The 24,422-nt window shown below is 37.0% G+C and overlaps 4 protein-coding genes across 5 annotated transcripts in view; 3 read left to right on the top strand and 1 right to left on the bottom strand.

Moving 5' to 3' along the window:
• brd4 (bromodomain containing 4) overlaps positions 1–1,983 on the bottom strand; it is a 35,235-nt gene extending 33,252 nt beyond the window's left edge. The window contains exon 1 of the mRNA XM_021320711.2: positions 1,786–1,983. The gene's annotated coding sequence lies outside the window, so the exon portion shown is untranslated. The remainder of the gene's footprint in view (positions 1–1,785) is intronic.
• Positions 1,984–2,695: 712 nt separating this feature from the next.
• LOC105932033 (protein PET100 homolog, mitochondrial) lies at positions 2,696–4,339 on the top strand. Its single transcript, XM_012870996.3, has 4 exons — positions 2,696–2,840; positions 3,018–3,104; positions 3,218–3,250; positions 3,618–4,339. The coding sequence occupies exons 1-4, from the start codon at positions 2,814–2,816 to the stop codon at positions 3,696–3,698; spliced, it is 228 nt and encodes a 75-aa protein (XP_012726450.1). The 5' UTR covers positions 2,696–2,813; the 3' UTR covers positions 3,699–4,339.
• A 930-nt stretch (positions 4,340–5,269) lies between these two features.
• stxbp2 (syntaxin binding protein 2) lies at positions 5,270–14,195 on the top strand. The gene is made up of 19 exons (XM_036147909.1): positions 5,270–5,512; positions 6,825–6,874; positions 6,957–7,038; positions 7,307–7,383; positions 7,505–7,580; positions 7,714–7,817; positions 8,562–8,710; positions 8,801–8,885; positions 9,264–9,394; positions 9,580–9,687; positions 10,098–10,155; positions 10,244–10,309; positions 10,739–10,819; positions 11,963–12,104; positions 12,260–12,369; positions 12,466–12,564; positions 12,656–12,741; positions 13,313–13,473; positions 13,603–14,195. The coding sequence occupies exons 1-19, from the start codon at positions 5,476–5,478 to the stop codon at positions 13,665–13,667; spliced, it is 1,767 nt and encodes a 588-aa protein (XP_036003802.1). The 5' UTR covers positions 5,270–5,475; the 3' UTR covers positions 13,668–14,195.
• An 87-nt stretch (positions 14,196–14,282) lies between these two features.
• Positions 14,283–20,917, top strand: LOC105931997. 2 transcript variants are annotated; one of them, XM_012870954.3, is made up of 12 exons: positions 14,283–14,900; positions 15,352–15,495; positions 15,602–15,701; positions 15,837–15,985; positions 16,165–16,396; positions 16,499–16,668; positions 16,788–16,937; positions 17,057–17,210; positions 17,291–17,430; positions 17,748–17,930; positions 19,856–19,894; positions 20,011–20,917. In XM_012870954.3, exons 1-12 carry the CDS (start codon positions 14,853–14,855, stop codon positions 20,446–20,448), a joined length of 1,947 nt encoding a protein of 648 aa, XP_012726408.3. In that variant the 5' UTR covers positions 14,283–14,852; the 3' UTR covers positions 20,449–20,917. The 2 variants fall into 2 exon arrangements, with proteins under 2 accessions (XP_012726408.3, XP_036003801.1); XM_036147908.1 differs by having other exon boundaries at positions 19,856–19,922; positions 20,011–20,083.
• Positions 20,918–24,422: the final 3,505 nt, after the last annotated feature.

Here is a 24,422-nt window from a genome sequence, read left to right as displayed (position 1 = left end):
GTCCAAAACAGTGAGATAATAGGTAACTATCCTCCAAAACCAAAAACCTAGTGTAACTACTGGAGAAAAAAATAAATCAGACAGAGGTAATAATGTACTTCCTTTAATTAAATTAAGCACAAAGTAAAATTGCATGTTTTTCACATAAATGTTTGGTTATAGCAACACGAGGAAAAAATAAACCCATTGGTGTGTTATGATAAATGTATTAAGTGTTTTTTAATTAAATGTTATGATTTATTCTATTGACAATAATGGTCAGCATGAGCATTGCAAATGTGATCATCAGAAGCAGGATATGTGGCAGTTGAAAAGAAATTATATGCATAAACAAATGACAAATAACAAGGGTTATAAGAAACTAATATCATCCAACCAATAATTTAAGGAATTAATAAAATAAAACAAGAAGGCCAAAGAAAATGTTACTGTACCAACTAAATAAAAAAGGCTTCAAATGAAGGACATAAATCAAATATGCATAAAAGAAAGCAATAAGGTGTTTGAGATTCAAACAACCCGCTTTCTTCAAGTTATTTACCTAGCTTGCGCTTACAATCCTAAAATGTGTGGGCTTCATTTTCCCCAGGATAATTAATTGAGGTTAACCTCACATGTAACATGATTCAGCACCTTGTCTCATTCACACGTGAAACAAGATGTACACATAGTAAGCCATTTCATACCTGATTCGTAAATTAATCAGGAGGACACCCATCTATGGTTTTATGACAATAGAAAGACAGAGTACCACGCAATACATGAGAGAGTAAAAGTTTACAGTAAGCACAATCGTACTGCCTTGAACAACCCCAGTCGCTTCTACAGGCATGTGATTGTAGATGAGCTACTGGCTATCATAACATCATAAATGCTTAGATATTTTAGTATCTCAATAATTGCACTATTTATAAAGCCTTACAAAAGCAGAAGCACACGTTCCGCGTTGGTAAACCATGTAGATCTTTCCCAAGAGGGAAATAATTGCCATAACTCTCCTCAAGAAGACTAGTCTTAACACAAATCAGGGGAAAACAACTATTCATTTATGCCCGTTTCAGTCATTTTAATAATATGCCGAAAAAAACAGCTGTGTGGGACACGGAAGTCATTAGATTAAGTGTTAGCGATAAATTAGGAGAAAATAACTGCAAGCAAACGACCACCGTCGAGGAACCAGGTCCCAAATGTTAGGCCATAGGGCACAGAATACTGCTCGGGTTTCGTAATTGACACTCATGCCATCTCTAGTAAAAACAGAAAAAACAGCGGCAGCATCCGCTTTGAATACCTTGGCGTTCAATAATTGGGAAAGAGAAATAAAGTGTCTTAGCTAACTGAACAATTGGCTGTATCCTTAGCCAACGGGTTCGTCTGAGTGTGCGCCATCATCACCGTGACGGCGTCACCGTCTCCCATAACACAAGACAGTCGATGGGCAAACAAGCGTTAGGTTGCTCTAGACGGCGCTCGCACAGTCATTAGTTGGACGAATTGAAAAGTAAATGTCACCATCCGTGGGCGAAACAGGCAATGGGTGTCAGGCAGACGCACGTTTTAGGTGCGGTTATTGTGTCTTTTGACAGACAACTGCAACTAGCTTTAGCTAGCAAGCTAGCTACTCAGAACAGGCCGCCGTGCAGGAGAACGGTATCTGTGGGCGCCGGGCATCTTTACTAGCGCCGCGGCACTGACATCCCTGTTACCGCGTCTCTTGCCCTGTGTTTGCTCGGTTTTCTGAAGCATCGTGACTGGCAAAACAGTGTTGGAAACAACGGCATTTACCTGTGTTTCTCAGGTTGCCAGGGCGCGCGGGATCTTTCTCTCCGAGGATCCTGAACACCTCTCGTCCTGGATGACGTCACGCGTAAGTCCTCGCTTGAGGACGTAAAGAGCGTGCCGCAAACTGGAAATAAACTTTTTTTCAAAAAAAGAAAAGAAAAGAAATAAATAACGCGAAAGGATAAACGATAGGGGTTGAACCATAATAACTGGAGATGTATTTATCTCCAGCAATATGAGTTGCTCAAACAAAAATGCCCCTTTTTGGGATTTGCAAAACACGGGCAAAGAACAGGAAAAAATTACACTTTATTTATTATTGTGTTCTTTTTTATGCAGTTTCTCATTCTGTTGGCCTTTTTCTTCACTTGTCAATATTGTCATGAAGAAACGATAGTGGTGATTCCTTTCGGCTGCTCCCTTAGTCAGTGGTCGCTACAGCCATAGATATCCATAATAAAGCCTTTATTATGGATATCTAGGGCTACAGCAAGCCATTACAACTTGCCAGTTTTTACACCGGATGCCCTTCCTGATGCGATCGGGGCTTAAATCCAGGTTCCCGTTTTAAAATGAAAGGGCAGGAGAAGTGAAAAAGAGAAAGCTTATATTAAGGGAAAATATGAGAGGGACAGTATGGCAAAAATAAATAAATAAACAGAGGCCTATGATTTGTTTTCCTGAGAACGTGCCGTGAATGATACAAAACGTATTGTTTATCTCTAACATGAATATTTAAAAAACTAGAATATCAACATTTTTAAGCAGATAATCAAATGAGGCAAAGGATGTGGAAAAGTAATGTTGGTAAAAGCTTTATCATTACAACGATATTATCTACCCACTAGCAAACAGATTGTGCATACACTCTCCAGCCCAATAGGTGGCGGTAGCACAACAGAAAACTGATGTGACTGAATTTAACTAGTTCGAAGAAGCATGTGAAGCGGATACACGGAAATCAGTCTGAAGGTCTTGTGTTTTGAGTTTATGTAATACTTTACGGCTTCGGATAAGAACTTGACGTGGAAATGGGTGTTAAAATAGAGATTTTCAGAGTAAGTAAACCTTAATTAAAACTCGCCAAGTGGTATTTATTTGGCCTGGTTAGGTTTAAAAACGCATAACTGTTTTCCTAGGTTTATTTTTCAATGCCACTAAAATATGTTGACATACACCTACGTTTACAGTTTCCACAGTGCTTGACTTGTTCCCATGCTTATTTTCTTGTGCAGATGATGCTGTATTTGTCCTTTCCCGTCACCATGTTTTGGATCTCAAACCAGGCAGAATACTTCGAGGAGTATATCGTTAAGAGAAAGGTCAGCCATTTTCCTTGTGGGTTGATTTTATGTCTGAAATTACAATTTTGGCATTCCTTCATGGGCTTTTTATGATAAATCTTTTTTATGCTATTGTCCTTTGTAATTTCCAGAGGGAAATCTTCCCTCCTGACGAAGAATCACAGGTAAGCGAGATGCACAGAGTTCATGTTTCTAAAGACTTTACACTTCATAAAGTTAACACAAACACCATTGTTTTTTTTTTAGGTTTTTTTTGTCTCTAGATTTTGTTTTTATTGTAACAGTGAAAGAAAAATAGTTGATTTTAGCTTAGAAAATACACTAATTGTATTTGAAATAGGACAAGATTTTATATCAAAAGGAAAAAAACAACTTAATTAAAATATGTATTACCTGTAGAGCCACAAATGTTTTTTGTTTTTTTTTACATGTTCCAACTTTACTTTTAACTTATTTTTTCCAGAATATTAGGAACATTTTATTAAAATTGTGTTTCAATGATACCACAATAGTACCGTTTCTTTTTTTCAGAGGAAGGAGTTGGAGAACTTTAAAGAGCGGATGCGTGTTCGAAAGGAGCAGCAGTTATTAAAAAAAATGAATGAGAACTGAAGATTTTGTGCTTTTGGAAAACTATTTGAATGTTCATTGCAGACAATACTTTCTTTTAATTGTTATGGGAAAGGAGATTGTTTCAATCTGGAATAAGACCACAGTACAACAGAAAGTTGCCCAAGGTTAATACGATTTATAAGGTTTGCCTGGCAGTTTGTATGGATTAATCATGCCCAATATGCCTGATGTTAAATTTATTTATGACCTATTTTTATACAAGATTTCTTAAATGTTGGAATTGCTATTTTCTTTGAGTTTGTGATACAGGCTATGTTCCACATTAAGGTTTATTTTTCTGTGACTGCAATCTGTTTTGTAATGCTGGTAAAATATTTCAAACTCTGGTTGTATTTTCTCAACTTTTTTACTTTGCAGAATTCTACCGGATGTGATTAAACACAACCATAAAGAGCAGGAAAAACAATGAGCTAATAATCCACCTAATCTATTTTCAGGATTAAACTATTAATTGTGCATTGATTTTACAGTAACGTAAAATGATTCATTAGCAGAGCTTGTTGGAGGGGGTGTCATTGATTATCTTGAAAATCAGTTAACCTTTTAGAAGTGCTTTAGTTTTCTATGTTGTTTGTTACAATAACTAATAAAACCTCATTTATTTGAAGTTGTCTCTAACAGAATGCAGCATATGCGTGTAATTTGTGTGTGTTTTGTGTTTGCAATGTGATGTTTCAAAGATCATTAATATTCAAATGTATCTTTCTACTCTTCAATTTTATTTATATAGCACTAATTCACAACATATGTCAGAACAAAGTCAAATCATGCAGGCAGATTGGTTAGTTCTCAATTCTTTAAATCTTTTGAATTATCCATAGAAGGATCTAGACCTAGAGGTGTTGAATTATATAAATGAATCAAGTTAATAGTATAAACAAACATTTACTATACTTGCAAAAGAGGAGGACAAATGAAATTACACCAGTATTTAAAAATGGTAGTCTTGAGGGGCAGTAAGACTGAGCAGTTGTGCTTACTGCCAGAATGATTATTTGAGAACATGTCTATTTGTTTATTTTGGTTTTGTTAAGACCAGGGAAAGTTAAAACGCATTTACATCACGACTAAGTTTATCACCCAGCAACATCTTTATTTAATGATTGATGTAGTTGCATACTTCCTGGTAACAATTTGTTTTAAGAGTGACTTTAGGGAGCTTTTGAGTTTTGACATACTTGGGAGTTACACCTTGAGCCAACTTACAGTAGCTCATTAGTCTCTTCAGTATGAATGCACTTGAGAGAACTTTGATTCCTTGTCGAGACAGTCTTACATTTTGGACGTGTCCCCACAGCTATAAACAGCTGACGATTTTATGACAAATAGGTGTTGACACGAGTTTCCCAAAGCTCACTGGACGATTCCCTTAGACAATTTTGGCAGTCAGAAGGGCCCAGTCATATGTCTGTCAGATTGTTTACTTATTTTTTTCACCTGTTCTTTTTTATTGCTGTCATTCTTTTTTCATAAGATTTGACATGATGGTTTTGTAATAGAAAGGACGAAGCTCCATCAAAAGTTATATTTAATTTGCCTTTTTTATTATAATTATTTCTTTTTTAAAAACAGAAACTGACATAATTTCTGTTTAAAGTCTTTAATGTGTAGCAATTATTTTTGAGGGAGTGGAGAGGGTGATTCGGTCAATACTAGTAATTGACGTTAGGTGGCGATATTGTGCTTTCTAAAGTTTCCATAGCCGTGCTCATGAACCATGAGGAAGTGACTGACTTTAAAGTACACTCCTGTCAAGATGGCACCGAGTGGGCTGAAAGCGGTAGTTGGAGATAGTAAGTAAAACATCGGTCTTTACTCGTGGAGTTTGAGAAGATTTTTTTAAAGTTGACATAGTTTAGATTCTTTATTCTATGTCTTTTAGCATCGTCAGCTTAACTTCCATAATAAGACCGTGTTGATACCGTCGATATACCAAATGCTTCTTCCTGTTTTGCTTCGAACTGCAAGCTAGAGAAATAATAATAAAATGTAGGTTAAAGTGGCTGTTGTAGCTACATACTATGGTGTTACAAGTATTTTTTTGTGAGAACGTAATGGCTGTTTCTTGTGACGTACTAGGAAAAAATAAAATAAAACTGCGACAGCAGAAGTTGTAGGCTAACACTTGCTAGCTTACGTAAAAGGAAGTTTGCAAACGTAGTTTGAAATGAACTTAATTATAATAGACAGGCGTCAACCAAGTGCGCTTCAACAATGTCACAGTTTAAAAATATATATTTTCCGGTAAGTCTTTCATAGGTTTCGGGGCAAAAAACACTCGGACATTTTACATTTAGGTTGGTTGCTGGAAATGTTCTGTTATGGTTCATTTTTCACAATTTACTAGGCATTATAAAACTTAGTTATATTTTTTACATGATTCTATTCAATATATGATCTATGGGATCAATTTATATATGACATGATTGTATTCTATTAGTAGTAATTCTTATGCTCTAGAATTTTAGAACTGTATTAGTAACTAAAATACTGTTTTGAATATATGCATTTTTATTTAAAAGAAAAGTACCTGAAATCTAACTTTGAGTTTTCTTCTTTATTTTGCCATTTTAAGCCGATCTGTGAATGTTGACTGAATACTTGCTGGAGCTCAGTTACCATTCCTTTTACAAGATGAAAATTAATATAAATTAACATACACTGAATGAAGTACCAGAGATTAAAACAACGATCTGTTACAAGTTAGACAAACCTCCAGTTTCCTGCATGTGGCAGTTTTATAGTAACAAATGCTATTCATTTTTTTTCTTTCAGTAATTATTTTTAAGATAACTATTTTGTTTAATAATGCAGTTTCACACCTCCTTTATCCTGTTGTTAACACTTCTATTTGGCCATTTAACTGATGGAAACTTAAAATTTGTATTATTTGTCCAAAGAGTTATTGTTGTAATATTGACCTTACGGATGAATTATTTCTTTAATGATTAAAGTAAAATGCTTCATCATTGTCTTATGATTGCCACAAGGGGGAGTAGTGGCCTAGTAGTTTGGGCAGGGCACTTGCGTCCTGGTATTGATGCAAGTTCGTCTGGTTCAAATCCCATAGACCGCCACTCTTATTTGTTTTTTCTTCTCCTATAGAAATTCTCAACGGGGTCATCAAGAGCGTAAAGAAAGACGGAGAATGGAAGGTAACCACTTAAGACATCAGGGAATACAATACATTTTTTCACACCCTTTTGTGACGCTGACTTATCCTGTGTCCATCCACAGGTTTTAATTGTGGATCATATGACCATGAGAATCCTGTCCTCATGCTGCAAGATGTCGGACATTTTGGCTGAGGGTGTGACTAGTACGTGTACAAACTTGTGTCCTATGGTGCTTTCTTAATGCTTGCTTTTGATTTATGAGTCAGATTTTATTTTTATTTTCCTTGAAGGTGCTTAATAGAAATTAATCCTACAAAAGGAGATTTTTATTTTTTTGTATCAGAGACTCTTATGTCTCTGCTCACAGACAAAATGCTCAGTCTCTATCCTAGTTTCTTTTGAAAATATGGTAATAATAATTAGTGAATTTGGACTGGCTGACATGTAATCTGTTTCCTCTCTGCTTTTTAGTTGTGGAGGACATCAACAAACGCAGGGAGCCAATCTCAAGTTTGGAGGCCATTTATTTGATTACACCAGTGGAGAAGGTAAACTGTTACCTTTTGTTTCTTGGAAGTTCATCTGGGGATCACTTTGGTCTTGCTGAAAAGTAAAGTACGCTCTTTTTTCTTTTTTTTTTTTTTTCTTTTTTTTTCTCCCCACTTACAGTCAGTTCGTGCCCTAATCAATGACTTTAAAGATACAGCGTTTACTTACAAAGCAGCACACATATTCTTCACTGACAGTAAGCTGCAAACCTTTCTAAACACAGGAGACTTTTCATTGGTATCTTGAGATCTATTGCAGTAACACTTGCTGTTACAGTAAACGTGGGATTTTTCAGAACCTGTTTTATTTATGTTTCCTGTTTTTCATAGCCTGTCCTGATGCTCTCTTTACTGAGATTGGGAAATCCAGAGTGGCGAAGTTTGCCAAGACTTTGAAAGAGATCAATGTTGCATTCCTGCCCTACGAGTCTCAGGTGGGCACAATTATTTTCTTAATTATTGTATTTTCTTTGGTTACATATGTTTTAATTGCTGTGGATTAACTTAGTATTCAGGTTTACATTATTTCCTTGAAAAGCTATCTCTTTTTTAAAAAAAAATTATGCTGCCCTCTTCCTCTTAGCCTTTCTAAGACTCTAAGGTGTCCTGTAACAGGTGGGTTGCCAGTTTGAATCCCCTCTCCGACTGTCTCAGTCGGTGTGCCCCTGGGCAAGACACTTCAACCGCTTTGTCTGTTGCCGTGGTCAGAGGGCCCGGTGGCGCCAATGTATGGTAGCCTTGCTTCTGTCAGTCTGCCCCAGGGCAGCTGTGGCTGCAAATGTAGCTCACCACCGTTGGCATGTGAATGTGTGTGTGTAAATGACTGAATGTAGTGTGGAGTGCTTTGGAGTCGTCTGGACCTAATAAAGCGCTATACAAGTACAGCCCAATTATCATCATGCTTGTTATTAGACATAAGCCTGCAGATCTTTACATTTCTAAAGCTTATAAAAGCTATGATATTGAATCTATGGTGTACAAATTAATTACTTTTTGACAAAGTATTGATTTTAAAGATTTGTTTTTAAGCAGAGATAAGTAGCCATGCTTTTTTTGTTGGTTTGCATTATGATTCCTAATTATCGTGCTGCAGTGAATTGTTTAATCATGCAAATAGATTGCTCAGTAATTAAATGCAAACACATTAAAATAAAGGTAAATCTGCTTCATCCCTGCAGGTTTTCTCCCTGGATGATCCGACGTTTTTGTCCTCATTCTACGGCTCTGCGAAAGACCACGATAAAAACAAAATGATGGAAAACATAGCCGAGCAGATTGCAACACTGTGTGACACACTCAACGAGTACCCTGCAGTTCGATACCGCAAGTGCGAAAACCAGACTGCACACAATATTAAAAGTAGTTTGCCACCTAATTTACTTGCTGATTGAAGGTGTGTAAAAATTTGCCTTCCAAGGGGACCAGAAGACAATGCTAAACTGGCTGAAGAGATTTACCAGCGTCTTAATGCTCACAAAGCAGACAACCCAAAAATGGGAGAGGTTAGGAACTACTGTATTCATCAGCTTTTCATCTTCAGACGTTTGCATTTCTTTGGTTTCTGGGTTTTATTTAGTTTTTGTTTTATCTATCTATTTTTTTTATCAAGCTTCGCTGCAGCTTATCCCTTTTAACTTCCTATTTTCTGTCTTTCTTAGCTCAAATTTCCTTTCTTTCAGGATGGGTCTTGACAGGCATGTATCACTGTTCTCTTTCTGCCTCTACATATAGTGTGAATTTAATAAGCATGTCATCTAAGCATTGCGTTTCTTTTCTTTGTTTCATAATTGCATGGTTGCTTAAATGCTGCCACATGTTGAGCTGCGAAGAATTTACGTGCATGACTGATTTTTATCCTTTTTTTTTTTTTTACATACAAGGGTCCAGATAAGGCACGATCTCAGCTGCTGATTGTTGATCGTGGGTTTGATCCCATTTCGCCTGTTCTGCATGAGCTGACCTTCCAGGCAATGGCTTACGACTTGCTAGATATCAAACAAGACATCTATACGTATGTTAGCGTTGTACACCATATATTCTAACACAATTTATGTTTTCTTAATATGGGTTGGTGTTATTGCAGTACCCCCCCCCCCCCCCCACCAAATAATCTGTGTCCATTACTTGCAAGTCACCTTAGAAGAATGTGTGTAAGTTATTTTAACATAATTCTTTCTGTATGTAACTATTCTTAAGTTACCAGTCGACCGGCATTGGGAATTCAAAAGCAAGAGAGGTGTTGCTGGATGAAGACGATGAGCTCTGGGTGCAGCTCAGGCACATGCACATCGCCGATGTAACAAAGTGAGTTTGACATATCTGCATATATTGATCCCTTTATGAAACCTTTTCATATGCCCTAGTCAATTGTTCTGACATGGTATTGTTGTACTGAAATTGTAATGTTTCGACAATAGCTAAACCTGATTGTATACTACTACCACTAGGTAGTAAATAGGTCTTTCTTTTAAATGAGAACCTGTCTCAATGAGACTACCTGTATAAATAAAAGTTTAATAATAATAATAGAATATTTATTTACATTCTAAAATTGGTATTGATAATGAATGTAACATGTTGACTAGTCTGCAAGCCACAATATTTTTTATACCTCTGTATATACAGTTTTACAATAATATATAAGATTGAAACATGATTGATGCTGATTTATTAATATAATTAACAATGTGGTCAATTCTGAACCATTCTTGCAGGAAAGTGACAGACCTTCTTCGGACCTTTTGTGAAAGCAAGAGGATGAGTACTGATAATGTAAGTATTTGTTTTGTAGGAAGCTTATCTTTTAAGGCATTTATATTACCAAAAGACTTTTAATATCTGCTACTTTTCCGTGTTTCAGGCCAATATAAAAGATCTTTCTCAGATGTTAAAGAAGATGCCACAGTATCAGAAGGAGCTCAGCATGGTAAGACTGTTTTTCTACTCTTTTTTTTTTTTTTTTTTAGTATCTTTTAATAAAGTTTAGTTGCTTGTAAATCAAGAAGTAAGCTGGTTATAGTTTTTTTTTTTTTTTCCCATGAGGCCGTCAGGTATGTTTAGGTACATGATCATAGGATAGCTTTACAGATAAAACTGCTTCACTAGTGTTTTTTTAGTTATTTATTTATTTTTCACATTATTGAATTGCAAATAAAATGGTAAATGATCAAGTGTTGGTGTTTCTTAAACACTGCTTAGTTGAGCAGTTTTTGGTAAATTTTCCTCTCGTGGTAAAATTAAACATTGCTTCGTCCTTAAATATATTATACTCCTATATTTCCTTAACTAAATAACCCACTCCCGCCCCACCCCCCCCCCCCCCCCCCCCCCCCCCCCCCCCCTGGTTTTTCCACAGTACTCTACTCATTTGCACCTAGCTGAAGCCTGTATGAAGAAATTCAAAGTCTCTCGTGATGCTCTCTGTGAAGTGGAGCAGGTCAGTACGGAGGGTTTAATAAAACACTAAGCATTTTTAATTGTTTTCAACCCCACAGCCCTCCTTCAATTTTTCTTTCAGTGTAGATATAAGTAGATTATTGGAGTCGAGGTCAAAAAGTTCAGGTAGGTCTGCATCTTTTGGCTACATGGATTGACTGGTTACAACTTCATAGTGTGTTACACTGACGTTAACCTTCTGAGAGGGAATTAGGCTATAGCTTCTCTGGGTATGCTGAAATGCAGTTGATATTGAATGGTGAATCGTGATCAGAGTATTGCATAAGAAGCTTGGGAGCAGTAGTAGACATCCGTATGTCTGCAGAAATGCAAAAAGCTGTTACATAATGACTGTGAGTTGATAGGAATTTAGCACACACGTACTACATGCTGCGATATTAATTTGTCTACCAGTTGGAGCCTGGGGTGAAGCCACAATCCGAACAAGTGCTGAACCACATTGTGTTGTTTGTGCCAGAGATACCCACCCCAGAAGGGATGTGCCCTCGACGTTTAGTTCTATGTCAGAAGAATCTCAAGCACACAGGAAATGAAGATCAAGGCGTGCTTGTAGTATTATGGGATGCAAGTGTTAATCGGTGCTTTTTGTATGAGCAAATCACTCAACTGCACACTAATGGATTGTCAACATCTCTGAAAGCTGCCTCTTTAATCCTGCAGGCATGTTCTGGCTCCAAGATGGCCAGTGTGATCCAAACACCAACAGTTCAGCCAGCTGTCATTTGTTTAAAGTGTTGGGGAAGCCAGTGTTTGATGTTGCTGACCATTATTTATGAGGAAGAAGTCTGAGTCTGCAAGTTTGTTCTGTATCCCCAAGCCTGCCTTCTCTCAACAAAAACATCTAATACAACTATACACTGAGAATTCTGTGAATTAATTTATGTTGTATCTAATGCCAAAATTAACCTTTTTAATGTTGACATCACAGGGATCCGAAACTGTAATGAAGGTTTAAGAATTAAATGATCTATTGCTGGGTTTGTGGCAGTCACACTGGGGCTGAATAGATGGAGTAAAGTAGAGGAGCAGGTCCTACTCTTGTCGGTTGACTGTCAGCTGACCTGAGTTGATGATTAATTGTTTTCAGTTGCAGTCGGTAGCTAACCAAGATTGTCTTCTCCAGGACCTGGCAACGGGATCAAATGCTGAGGCAGAACCTCTAAAAGATGCCATGAAGAGCATTGTTCCAATTCTGCTCAACAGTGAAATTGGACCTTATGAGAAAATCCGTATCATACTGCTGTACATTTTCCACAAGAAAAAAGGTACGTCGTAGTATTTTTGAAATTGTATAATAAAGATTTTATGAGCACTACTTCATAAGTTTTATTAATGTATGGATTGTTTCACAGAGGGCTTGTCAAAATATGAAATGTTTTGAAATCTTTAACCATATTTACATCTGAGTCAATATATTTAGGCATCGGGGAGGAGAACCTTGTCAAGCTCATCCAACATGCAAATATAACACAGGACGACAGCAAAATTATCTACAACATGCAAAACCTGGGCTGTAACATAATAACAGGGGTAAACTTTCTAATTTGAGCTATTTGTTTCAAGTTTTCATATTCAGCAGCATAATATTGTACTCCTTATTTGTTAACATGAATTGTTTTCTGTTAGGACCGCAATGCTGGCAACATGTTGCCAGAGCGAAAGGTTCGTATGGAGAGTACGTACCAACTCTCTAGATGGGTCCCCATCATCAAGGACATCATGGAGGTATTAATGCTTTAGAGCCATTTTAGATTCTTGTCTAGATCAACAAAAAGTTACTTTTGTACTTCACACACTCTGGGCTTCTGTGTTGCAGAATGCTATAGATGACAAACTGGACAGGAAACAGTGGCCTTTCATCTCTAATCCAGCACCAATCAACACGACTCAGACTGCAGTCAGGTGGGCCCTAAAAACAAAAGTTCAGTAGCGGACATGGTCAGTTTCCATGGACATAAATAATAACGCCCAATTACATGTTGTGCTTGAAAAATAAGTATCATTTTTGCGTTATGTTTAATTTAAACCATGTATCAGGCAATACTGTCCCATAAAAGTTTATACCCCAGTAACTAAACTGGAGCAAAGCTATAGATAAATTAAGATAAAGTTAAAAAGCCAAAAATAAGTCGGCTTTCCTTTGAATGCACTGCGGTCCATTAGGGAATTCCCATCATGATGACATCTGCCTAATGCACAATGTTGCTTCCTTTTAAGCAAAGTGCAGGATTAAATACAGATAACTCTAACTATATTATAGTATGGTTGTACAAAACCAGACAAGATGGGTCAAATAATCTTTCATTTGTCCTGTGGACCATTATGAAACAGATTAGCATAATGCAGACATACTCAATATGCAACATGTTTGTGGCCCCCAACAGCAACAACAACAAAAAACAACAAAATTTAACGTATGGGGAAATGAATACTTGTTGCCAAATAATGTTTCTTTTTCCTTCAACTTTTACAGCAGTGCCCGTTTTGGAAACTGGCACAAAAACAAGACTCCAACAGAGTATCGCTCTGGCCCTCGCCTGATTGTTTTTATGGTTGGAGGGGTGTCTCTCTCAGAGACGCGTTCTGCTTATGAAGTCACTCACAGCACCGATGGAAAATGGGAAGTGATTATTGGTGAGCACTTTTTTTTTTTTAAAGTAATAATTTCCAAAGCTCTTTTTACACAATTAAAAAACCCTGTTTTTTTTTTTTTTTTTTTTTTTTTTTTTTTTTGTAATAATACATCTTTTTTTATTTTGTTAGGATCCTCTCACATCCTGACTCCAACCACCTTCCTTGATGACTTAAAAGGCCTGAGCAAGGAGTAGCACCAAGGAAACAAGGCAGTCTTTCTTTTGACTGGTTGCTGGTTTTCTCTTTTATATTGTAATAACTTAAATTTGAATATGAAGAGAACTTGTAGATGTAACTGTGGAAGGAAACAACTTATTCTTTAACTCAGATTATGATTTTATTGTTAATGTTTTTTTCTCTCTCCTTGAATTAGATTTATGTTCTTCTGATTGAAAATCTAATAAATTATTTATATAGATATATGTAGTATTTTGATTAACCAAATAACTATATATATGTTTGATTCATAAAGATATGTACTCAAATATTACACAATGTATTTAGTGAAATTGTAACTTAATGGGATTGCAATTAAAGTAAAATAATATAATAGGTTGAAGCTGCATAGAATTTTTATTTTTTTGCTAGGGCCTTTTCCATCTGTAAGAAATGTTATCTTAGAGTCTCATCTGCTGTAATGAAATATTGCACAACTTTAATATATTGCTGGAAACTGGTGGGTGGGTGTTTTTGTTTCTCTATTCAATAAAAAAATAAACATTTTAAGGTGTTTATGCTTTTGTTCTGAACCTTCAGCTGATCTAAAGTTATCAAAAATCAACATCTTTGGTGTAATTACTTGTTGACTCTCAATAAAAGTAGGATAGTAATTTATGTATTTAATAGCCTCTTCAGTAATCTCAGACATTGTCTTCCTGTTTACAGGTCGGAAAATAAAAACTTGCAGAAATTGACTGAAATAAAAGATTTTTTGTATACTTTAATATCAGTTTTGCTGAACTGACGGGCCAGTACCATAATGATTTTTATTTGCTTCGAAAGGAGCAAACAATGTAGTTTAAGTAAAGCGGCAGTTCAAAGAGAAGAATGCATATGCCTTACAGATAGAGATCATCCCTCTCTATGGTTGAGGATTATGTTTTTATCCAGGATTATAAACGGTGATATTAAGAAGGGAGTGCTAGCTCGGGTCTTAATAATGAGTTAATACTCAGGACTCAGAACTCTATTTAAAACCACTTTACCGTTTCATATGCAACAAACTCTGGAGTAGCATCAGTTGGAAGCTTCCTTTTCAAAAAATAGCAGTTCACTTTAAATCTATAATGGAGTTTCTTGCAATGCTAAGAAATGATTTCTGATAAGTTTAACATAGATCTCTTGTTTGGAAGTTGTTTTTTCTGCTTTAAGCTTTCAAGATGACATCTGGGGAAGTTAATTTAAAATTAGAATCTACTGATGAGGAGGTAAGACTTTTTTTTAACAATACAGGTAAAGATTTTCAAGTGTTTGGTTTCAAGCTTTCTGCAAAATTGTGTTGAAAGACCTGTATTTATAGTTTTTAATGTACTGTTAACCATAAGTTGGATACGTGTACATTACTAGAAACTGTTTTTTTTTGGATTTGTGTGGCCCTTTGCCTGTCGTTGACTTTCTAAACTTTTTGATCTGGACAAAATAAGAGCTGGGAGAGTACCAATACCTTTTTCCCTGCTCCTCCCCAAAGAATTAACCAATTTTATACTCCTCTTTATGCTAGAAAGCAAACAAAGATAACATTTTATGTACAGCTGCCACAGTTCATTAAAGTACCGGTTTCTAGATTAGGGATTATTAAGGGGTGATTTCATGCTCAAATCTTGGTATTGGATTGAATTACTGACTCTGCTCTTCCAACCGTGTTTCCTGTTTTTCTAGGCATCAGACAGTAATAACGACCATGGCTCAGAACCGTTGATCTCTGTGACACAGAGTACTCCAGAAATTGAGAGGAAGCATCTATTGGAACCAGTCAGTCAGTTGCAGGTTCCCTCTCAGCGTCACCGCTCCAATTCCTTAAGGGTCTGTTCTATCAAAAATGTGTAAATATAAGAAATTCCCACTATGGTCTCTAAGGTTGTTGATATGGACTTTTTTCCCCCCAAATCTTTTTACATTATGTAAAAAGGAAGAATCTCCTGAAGAACAACAGAAGTTTTTCAGCATGATTACTCATGGCCAACGTGGACGTATAGAGGATCAGCGCTGTGTTTTGGATCCTAATAGAGGTGCCTCCTGCTCTTCCAAACATTCAATGCACTCTGCACGTACATGAAACATTAGTGAAGCCCTGTCTTTCAACATTACTTTTAACTCAAATGGATTTTTGGAAAAACTGCTTTCTATTTTTATTTTACCTCCAGATCCTGAATTACTTTTAAAACTTTTGACCCAAAGCGCACGGATGGATGACCAGAGAGTATCTCTTTCATCGTTACCAGTATTACAGAATGAAGATAGCAACTATAATATAGATTCAAGCCACTTCTTTCATATGGTCTCAAAAATTCAGGTTAGTTATTTTCACCATTGTCTATCAAATATACCATCACTCGAGTTTGGACAGAAAATTACCCACTTTGTTTATTATTGAGTGTTTTTTATGGAAATCTGTGGGGGTGTAATACCCAAAATTTTTTTTAATGTTCTGCCGAATTCTGAATAGAGGATTGCTGATCTAATGCATTTCAGGGCTCCAGGATGGATGACCAAAGGTGTTTCTTACCTCAACTTCAAGGCCCTGAGGCACAGCTTTTTCCAAAAAATGAAAGACTAGTGCCTGTTTTGGGTCTAACTCGCTCAGCCTCCTTCAGCACAAACTCTGATATAGATCGACCAAGTGATAAAGAGAAACAACGATGCGTGCTGAATCTTAATCCTCAAGGATTAAGTCCCCAACTCGGTCTAAACGTAGCACCCCAAGGTTAGAAGAATGATTCTTGTTTGATTTTAATAACCATTTTTGATCAGATATGTTGACATAATTTTGTAATTTTTAATCATTACATTTATTTTTCTTCACTAGATGCTGAAAACCTCTTCAGTTTGTTGGCAAACTTTCAGGGCAAACGCCTTGATGACCAGCGTATGTTTCTTCCATCATTACCAGGAATAGAGAACGAAGGCACAACATCAACACCGACTCCTGCCGATATGGATGCAAGATATTTATGTTATTTGGTTTCAAGAGTCCAGGTTGGCTCCATAAGTGTGGTCTATCAAAGTTATGGTTTTTACATATATATATTTTTGTTTGTTTTTTACTGCCAGTTAGTTTAATCTAAATTTATCTTTGATTCATTTTCCTATTATAGGGCTCAAGGATTGATGACCAAAGATGCTCTGCACCCCAAATCATGAAAAATTTGAGTACCCCTTCAACTGAGCGCAAAAACCTCAGAATTGGTGGATCTGATGAGCGTCCTCAGGGTTCTGCACTCTTTAATATGCATCAACATGGCCAGGTTAGAGATCTCTGAAAAATACGCTGCTTGCAGTTTTAGCAATTATTTCTTGTTCTGTTCTCAGTCACTTATTTCATTAATCAGATAAGAGGCCTTTTTTTCCCCTTTTCCTTATTTAGGATTTATCTACACCTGAGCAGGAGCATTTTTATGAGATGATAAGACATGCACAAAGTGCACGTATGGAAGAGCAGCGTTGCCATTTGCAACCGTGCCGAAGCACAGGTGCCACTCCAGTGCACAATGGAGGTCCTTTGAAGAATGAACTCATGGGTCAGAAAAACACAGAACAACATAATGCAAATCAGATTCTGTCGCTGAGATGTCAGACATAACGTGAATATCCTTAACAGGGTCTAAAGCTATTGCATTTGTCAATAGCGAGTATTGTAGTCAGACAAAGCCACAAGATGATCAACATAGTCCACTGCCAGAGATGAGTGGACAATCTGAAGTAAAAGAAAATGCAAGAAACCCAATGGCTTGTTTCCCAGTAAGTTACACATTTGGTATAAATTAAGTAACCATGTGAAAAACTGGCAAAGGTTGTTCAATGAAATTTACGATTTCTTTCTATGTGCTTCACAAAATTCAATGGATTTTGTGGCTCTAATGTTAGGATTGATACATATTTTTTTAATCACAAAATTATTATTTCCATCAATAGTTTATGTAAAGAAGCATACCTATGTCTTTTATGTAATATCAAAAAAGTAACTTTGCTCTCCTTGTGTTTAACTGTTTTATAAACTGCTACTCCGATTGTGAAGTATATGACAACTTGACATTGATGTAATTTATCCCTTCTAGGTCTCACCACCGTATATTATAGTGAATGAAGGAACACCCGCAACATCAAGGAAGTCCTATAGCAGAAGTTCCTCTCAGCCCCAAATAGCAGATACAGATTCCAGCTCCAACTTGGCCCTACCCAAGTCTGCTTCATTTACCCCGGATACCGAGTCCGGGACGAGTCAAACCTCCCAAGCACAGGTAGACATATGTACAACTTCATTTTGACTTCCTTAGAGGTGTGAAGAAAACACTTATTTAAGTCATATAAATTGGCCTATACACACACTGACGTTGTGTGTAATTGTGTGTATGCAGGGATGTACAGTCATGGCCAAAAGTATTGAGAATGATTCAAATGTTAATATTTACAAAGTCTACTGTTTTTATAATGGAAATTTGCATATACTCCAGAATGTTATAAAGAGTGATCAGCGTAACAGCAATTAATTGCAAAGTCAATATTTGCCTAGAAAATGAGCTTTATCCCCCAAAACACATTTCAACGTCATTGCAGCCCTGCCTTAAAAGGACCAGCTAACATTGTTTCAGTGATTGCTCCATTAACACAGGTGTGGGTCGTGATAAGGACAGGGCTGGAGATCAATCTGTCATGATTAAGTAAGAATGACACCACTGGACACTTTAAATAGAGGCTGGTGCTTGGCATCATTGTGTCTTCTGTGAACCATGGTTATCTTTAAAGAAACACAGGCAGTCATCATTGCACTGCACAAAAATGGCCTAACAGGAAAGAGAATCGCAGCTAGAAAGATTGCATCTCAGTCAACAATCTATCGCATCATTAAGAACTTCAAGGAGAGAGGTTCCATTGTTGCCAAAAAGGCTCCAGGGCGCCCAAGAAAGACCAGCAAGCGCCAGGACTTGCCAGGAAAAGTGTTTCAGCTGCGGGATCGGGCTACCACCAGTGCAGAGCTTGCTCAGGAATGGCAGCAGGCAGGTGTGAGTGCATCTGCACACATTGTGAGGCTGAGACTCTTGGAGCAAGTCCTGATCTCAAGGAGGGCAGCAAAGAAGCCACTTCTATCCAGGAAAAACATCAGGGACATTCTGCAAAAGGCACAGGGAGTGGACTGCTGAGGACTGGGGTAAAGTCATTTTCTCTGATGAATCCCCTTTCCGATTGTTTGGGTCATCTGGAAAACAGCTTGTTCGGAGAAGACGTGGTGAGCGCTACCACCAGTCTTGTCTCATGCCAACTGTAAAGCATCCTGAAACCATTCATGTGTGGGGTTGCTTCTCAGCCAAGGGAGTCGGCTCTCTCACAGTCTTACCTAAAAACACAGCCATGCATAAAGAATGGTACCAGAATGTCCTCAGAGAGCAACTTCTCCCAACCGTCCAAGAGCAGCTTGGTAATGAACAATGCCTTTTCCAGCATGATGGAGCACCTTGTCATAAAGCAAAGGTCATATCTAACTGGCTCAGGGAACAAAACATAGAGATTTTGGATCCATGGCCTGGAAACTCCCCTGATCTTAATCCCATTGAAAACTTGTGGTCAATCATCAAGAGACGGGTGGAAAACGAAAACCTAGGAATTCTGACAAAATGCAAGCATTGATTGTGCAAGAATGGACTGCTATCAGTCAGGATTTGGTCCAGAAGTTGATTGAGAGCATGCCAGGGAGAATTGCAGAGGTCCTGAAAAAGAGGGGTCAACACTGCAAATATTGACTTGCTGCACTAACTCATTCTAAATGTCATTAAAAGTTTTTGTTACTCATATGATTGCAATTGTATTTCTGTACATATGTGAATACAACATCTGACTTACACACATGAAAACCAGAGAGCAGCAGATCATGTGGAAATATAATATTTGTGTTATTCTCAATACTTTTGGCCATGACTGTAGATGTGAGTACAACATTGCAAATTATGTACACCCACATGTTCCATCCTTGCAGCCTGCATGTACCGCAGGATGAATTTCTGCTAATTACTCTGAAAGGGGAAATTGTGCCCCTTTCTTATGAAATAATCTGTGAATAGCCTTTTCTGATTTAAGTGAAACCCTGAAACTGATCTACAACAGACCATTGTCAGTAAAAATGTGTCTCTGATGTGAGATCAGTGATGTGTTTTTTTTTTTTGTCCAATAGATGACGTTGAAAGTAACACTGAGTGTAACACCACAACCAGTAAGCACTACCACAGAGTATGAATGTTGTGAGTTACCACAAGTTAATGGTTAAAGCTAGTTTCTTAAACACTTATTTATTTTATTTTATTGTATTTTATTTTTTGTCTGTTTCAGGGATTTAAGTCTGATTATCAAATACCAGAAGTCTTTCTTACACTTGGTGCTCCAGGGGACAATGTTGTGATTCCTCTAAGTCCAGTATTTGGCAGACCACTGTCTTTAGACTTAAATCTTGTCCCCAAAAAAGATGCTAAATCTCGGCACAATTCTCCAAGAAAAGCAAGTCCCAGGAAAACCCAATCACGGCCATCGTCTCCCTTCCGCGATAAAGAGCATCCTGTAATTTCAGTCCCGAATGAGAAGGAGAAACCTTTGGCCTGTCCTGTTAGTCCAGATAAACAATGCTTCTTTGTAAAAGAGAACATGCACTCAGCCCAGATGCACAAGGGAACAGATCTGGGAGGAGAAAAATGTAAAGGTGTTCATAAAAAAGGAAAAGAAAAGGTAGAGCAAGGAAAGAGAAAAGGAGCTGGAAAGAAGGATGATAAATAACTCTGGTTGTACATAATCTGTACATAAACTAAAATGAAAACATGAAATGTCAGAAGGTCAATTGACACAATGTATTTTTTGTGTCTTTTTTTTAAATAGTGCAAGCATTTACAAGTTTATTATAAAATCTTGGTTTTATGAGAGATGCTTGTCATTAAAGAGTTGTGAAAGTAAACTGCTCAAAACAATAAAAGGTTAACTTAACACAATGTAGCTCCAAGTCAGTAACACTTCTGTGAAATCAAACTGTCCATTCAAGAAGCAACACTGATTGACAATCGAGCATGACAGGCTTGGCAGTGGGTCCGTAATGGTGTGGGGTGGCATTTCTTTGGGGGGCTGCACAGCCCTCTATGTGCTCCAGGGGTAGTCTGACTACCACATAGGTACAGAGATCCTCAGACCCATTGTGAGAAGATATGATGGTGTGGTTCCTCCTAATGCAAGACATAGTAGACCTCATGTGGCTGGAGTGTGTCAGGAGTTCCTGTACAACAAAGGCATTGATGCTATGGACTACTCGCCTGTTCCCCAGACCTGAATCCAATTGAGCACATCTGGGACATCATGTATCGCTCCATCCACCAACGGCGGCTGCCTTAGTCAAGGTCTGGGAGGAGATCTCTCAGGAGACCATCCGCCACCTCTGAGGATGCCCAGGTGTTGTAGGGAAGTCATACAGGCACGTGGAGGCCACACACGCTACACAGCTTAATTTTGACTTGTTTTCAGGACATTACTTCAAAGTTAGATCCGCCTGTTGTGTTTTTCCACTTTAATTTTGAGTGTGGCTCCAAATCCAGACCTCCGTGTGCTAATAAATTTTAAATGCCATTATAAATTTTTGTTGTAAACTATGGAAAGAACAAAGTATTTAATAATAATATTTCATTCATTTAGATTTAGGATGTGTTATTTTAGTGTTCCCTTTATTTTTTTGAGCAGTATATATTGTATGGGATGTAGCTTGTCTTTTGTGGTGAGTGAGAGATCATTTATGTATTTTACCTTGTCCCCCCCAGCTGTAAACAGTTAAGACTTAGACTTTATTGTCATGCAACTGCACAGTCACAATGTACATCTGAGTCCGAATAAAAACCGAAGACAAAAGAAAAACATATACATTTTCAGGAAAGTAGGGGCAAACCATAAAAATACCTTTTATATGCAAAGAAAAGTTATGTGTAAGATAATATGAATAGTTCTAGTATATGTAGCATCAGGATGTACTGCAATAATGAATGGACCATATAATGGTGCATATAGTACACTTACTAAAGGTAGATACTTAGGTGAGGTACCTTTAGGTGAGGTACCTTTTATTTATATTAAAGGACGTGTAATGTGTCAAAAGTATAAAAAAATTCAAAATGTTTTAACAAAATAAAAATTTGGAAATGAAATCTGGTATCATTTTATTGTTTATTTTTGTGATGGATATTTTTTGATTCCAATGGTCAATTATGAAAAAGAAGAGGCCCCCTTATTGTAACACAAATTGTAAGTATAATTTGAGCATGTTTTTTCTTTTATCATTGTGATGAACTGGAAGGCTTAGAGGACTTCAATGCCGAATTTTTATTTTACTCCCCAAAAAGTAAAAAAAAAATAAAAAAAATGGCAACATGAATAGTAATAATAGAGGGCCCAAATGATCACCTAAATTGCTCTGTTCCAAAGTGTCATGGAAAAATAACGAAGCAAAGAAATATATTGTAAACCCCAAATCTATGGTGACACTGAAGTGAAAAGGACATCAAATACATCAGAATGACCTAAACACAGGCTGATCTGGCCTCAACCATTGGCCATTAACTCAGACAGGAAATCTCCAGTTGTATTGAAAACTACACAGTGTCACTATGTGTGGTCTGCATTATATCATTGCTAAGTTTATCTAATGAAATGAATTAAATTACAAAACCACATGTTTAGCTGCAAAACAAAATCACAACACTAATGAGGTGAAGGTCTAGACTGCATTCAGCTGTGTGGCTGAGGCAATCACAGTCAAGTTATTTTTGTGGCGTATCGGGCTGAAATGTGGTTATAGAAAGCTAGACTTTAAAAAATGCTTAAAAATTCAGTTATTGTTTTGAACAATTAAGAAAAAAGCTATTGTAATGTTTATATTTTTTAACATTTTAGGCACATAAAGTTGACATTGGTTCTTACTTGGCCCTTTTGATGGGTACATAACTGGAGTAAGTTTTGTGTGCACTGATGAAACAAAGGTATGACATTATATTGAATTTCAAACCTAGATGATAATTATAATCTTTACTACTGACATATTCTATAGGTAAAACAGTTGCATAAGGGAATTTAGAAATACTGTTGGAGAAAAAAACACTACTTTTTTTAATATACCTAACTTGGTGTCAGTGTGCCCCACAGTTCATGCTGAACATTAGGGTTCCACTTCTCAGCCAATGAGACCTTTGGAGTTGATTTTCAATTATTAATTGTGACACCTTTGTCTTAAAAATCTAAATGCAATATTTACCATCACACATGTACGGCCTGACCCTTATAAACTTTGACTTTTCAGCAAGACTTTGTCCTCCAGATCCTAAAGTCTGGCCAAATTTTTTTATCTTAACAGTGGTAAGAGCTTCACTTGTAGTTATCTAAAGTGAAACAAATTGTTGTTGTTTATTGTGAAAGTTCACACATGTTAAGTGGTTATTGCAGTGTGTCCTTTGAGACATCTCTATTAGCTCAAAGGTAAAAGGACTGTTGACCAACATAGACAAAAAAAAATCAGTTTTTTCAAAGATGTAAAATAGAAAAACAAATTCTCTATTAATATATCTGCAGCATAGTTACTGGAATGTAATAAGCTAAGCTGAAAATGTGTTTATTCACTTGAAAATGGGATTTAAAATTCATATTCTTCCCTGTTACCTCTCAGCAACAAATCCACCATTCTTTTGGACCTGCACTGTTTTTTGTGAAGAGTTGGCACGTTCTCCAGCATTGATTAGTTTTCTTAGGATACTTTTTCGCCCTCTCTCAAAAATCATTCATGTTAGGTTAAGTATGGACTCAGTTAACCTTGAGAGTCAAAGTCAGTATGGATGGATTTATGTCTTCTGTGATACTGTTTTGACCTCTCACCCAATGACAGCTGCTATGGGCGCCCCAGCCCGGTGACTCTAACCAGGACAAAGCAGGTTGGGAAAGTGGGTGAGTGGACTTATGTTGTTTCATTAACACATGCCTAAATGATAAGACTGTCTCAATCCTCTTCTGTGAGGAAATAAATCCTTACATTAATATTCCACCATCCTGGGAGAGGTTTCGAAGGACCACACAAATGTCACAGATATACGGTTGCAGTGGCTGTTAATCTCTCAGCTGTCTGAAATGAAATAGCCCTGCAAACCACGCAAGTTGAGGAGGTATAATGTATCACCTTGGAATGCAGAGGAAGAACAGTTGCCTTCTAGGTTGGGCTGACACCCAAAAAAAGACTTGTGCCAGTAAACAAGATTTTTTAGGACGCTCCAGTTGTAACAGTATCATGAATGATGACTAAATTCAGGGTTGGGGCAGTGAAGAGCAGAAAAATAAATCACTCATTTGTGCTTACTTTGATGTGCATTTAGGAGACTATCAAAGTGAATTTATCTTTAATATTTTTACCTAAATTTTTTTTTCAAAATATATGTTATCTTAATAAGTAGCTGGGAGATGCTGTAAGTATATCTGCCGTATTAAGAAGCATTGTAACTTTTTATATCAACTTGGATGGGTTCAGTATGCTATTTCACAAAATGTTTGCCAAAGGTCTTAAATGTGTTTGGTTGTTAGCTTTTCCAGTCTTAGTCTCCTTATATATGTTACAATACTACTATTTAATTAGTTCTATTGATTAGCATGTCATAATGCAGGTAAAAAAACAAGCATCTATTTTAAAGTGAAGATGGGAATCAACATGGACAGATGGTTCTCAGTAACCTTCTTCGGAG

The sequence above is a fragment of the Fundulus heteroclitus genome, chromosome 16, assembly GCF_011125445.2.
Source record: "Fundulus heteroclitus isolate FHET01 chromosome 16, MU-UCD_Fhet_4.1, whole genome shotgun sequence".
In the NCBI taxonomy this organism is placed as follows: domain Eukaryota; kingdom Metazoa; phylum Chordata; class Actinopteri; order Cyprinodontiformes; family Fundulidae; genus Fundulus; species Fundulus heteroclitus.
The sequence above is the reverse complement of the archived record's forward strand: the minus strand, read 5'-3'. Positions and strand labels throughout refer to the sequence as shown.

Excerpts from the sequence above, each read along its gene's own strand:
- LOC105932033 (XM_012870996.3), top strand. The coding sequence starts at position 2,814 with ATGGGTGTTAAAATAGAGATTTTCAGA. Across the intron at positions 3,105-3,217 it reads AGTATATCGTTAAGAGAAAG|AGGGAAATCTTCCCTCCTGA; the intron begins GTCAGCCATTTT and ends TGTAATTTCCAG. Across the intron at positions 3,251-3,617 it reads CTCCTGACGAAGAATCACAG|AGGAAGGAGTTGGAGAACTT; the intron begins GTAAGCGAGATG and ends TCTTTTTTTCAG.
- stxbp2 (XM_036147909.1), top strand. The coding sequence starts at position 5,476 with ATGGCACCGAGTGGGCTGAAAGCGGTAGTTGGAGATA. Across the intron at positions 8,886-9,263 it reads ACAACCCAAAAATGGGAGAG|GGTCCAGATAAGGCACGATC; the intron begins GTTAGGAACTAC and ends TTTACATACAAG. Across the intron at positions 10,820-11,962 it reads CTCTCTGTGAAGTGGAGCAG|GACCTGGCAACGGGATCAAA; the intron begins GTCAGTACGGAG and ends TGTCTTCTCCAG.
- LOC105931997 (XM_012870954.3), top strand. The coding sequence starts at position 14,853 with ATGACATCTGGGGAAGTTAATTTAAAATTAGAATCTACTGATGAGGAG. Across the intron at positions 15,496-15,601 it reads ACCGCTCCAATTCCTTAAGG|GAAGAATCTCCTGAAGAACA; the intron begins GTCTGTTCTATC and ends TTATGTAAAAAG. Across the intron at positions 17,211-17,290 it reads TTTGAAGAATGAACTCATGG|GGTCTAAAGCTATTGCATTT; the intron begins GTCAGAAAAACA and ends TATCCTTAACAG.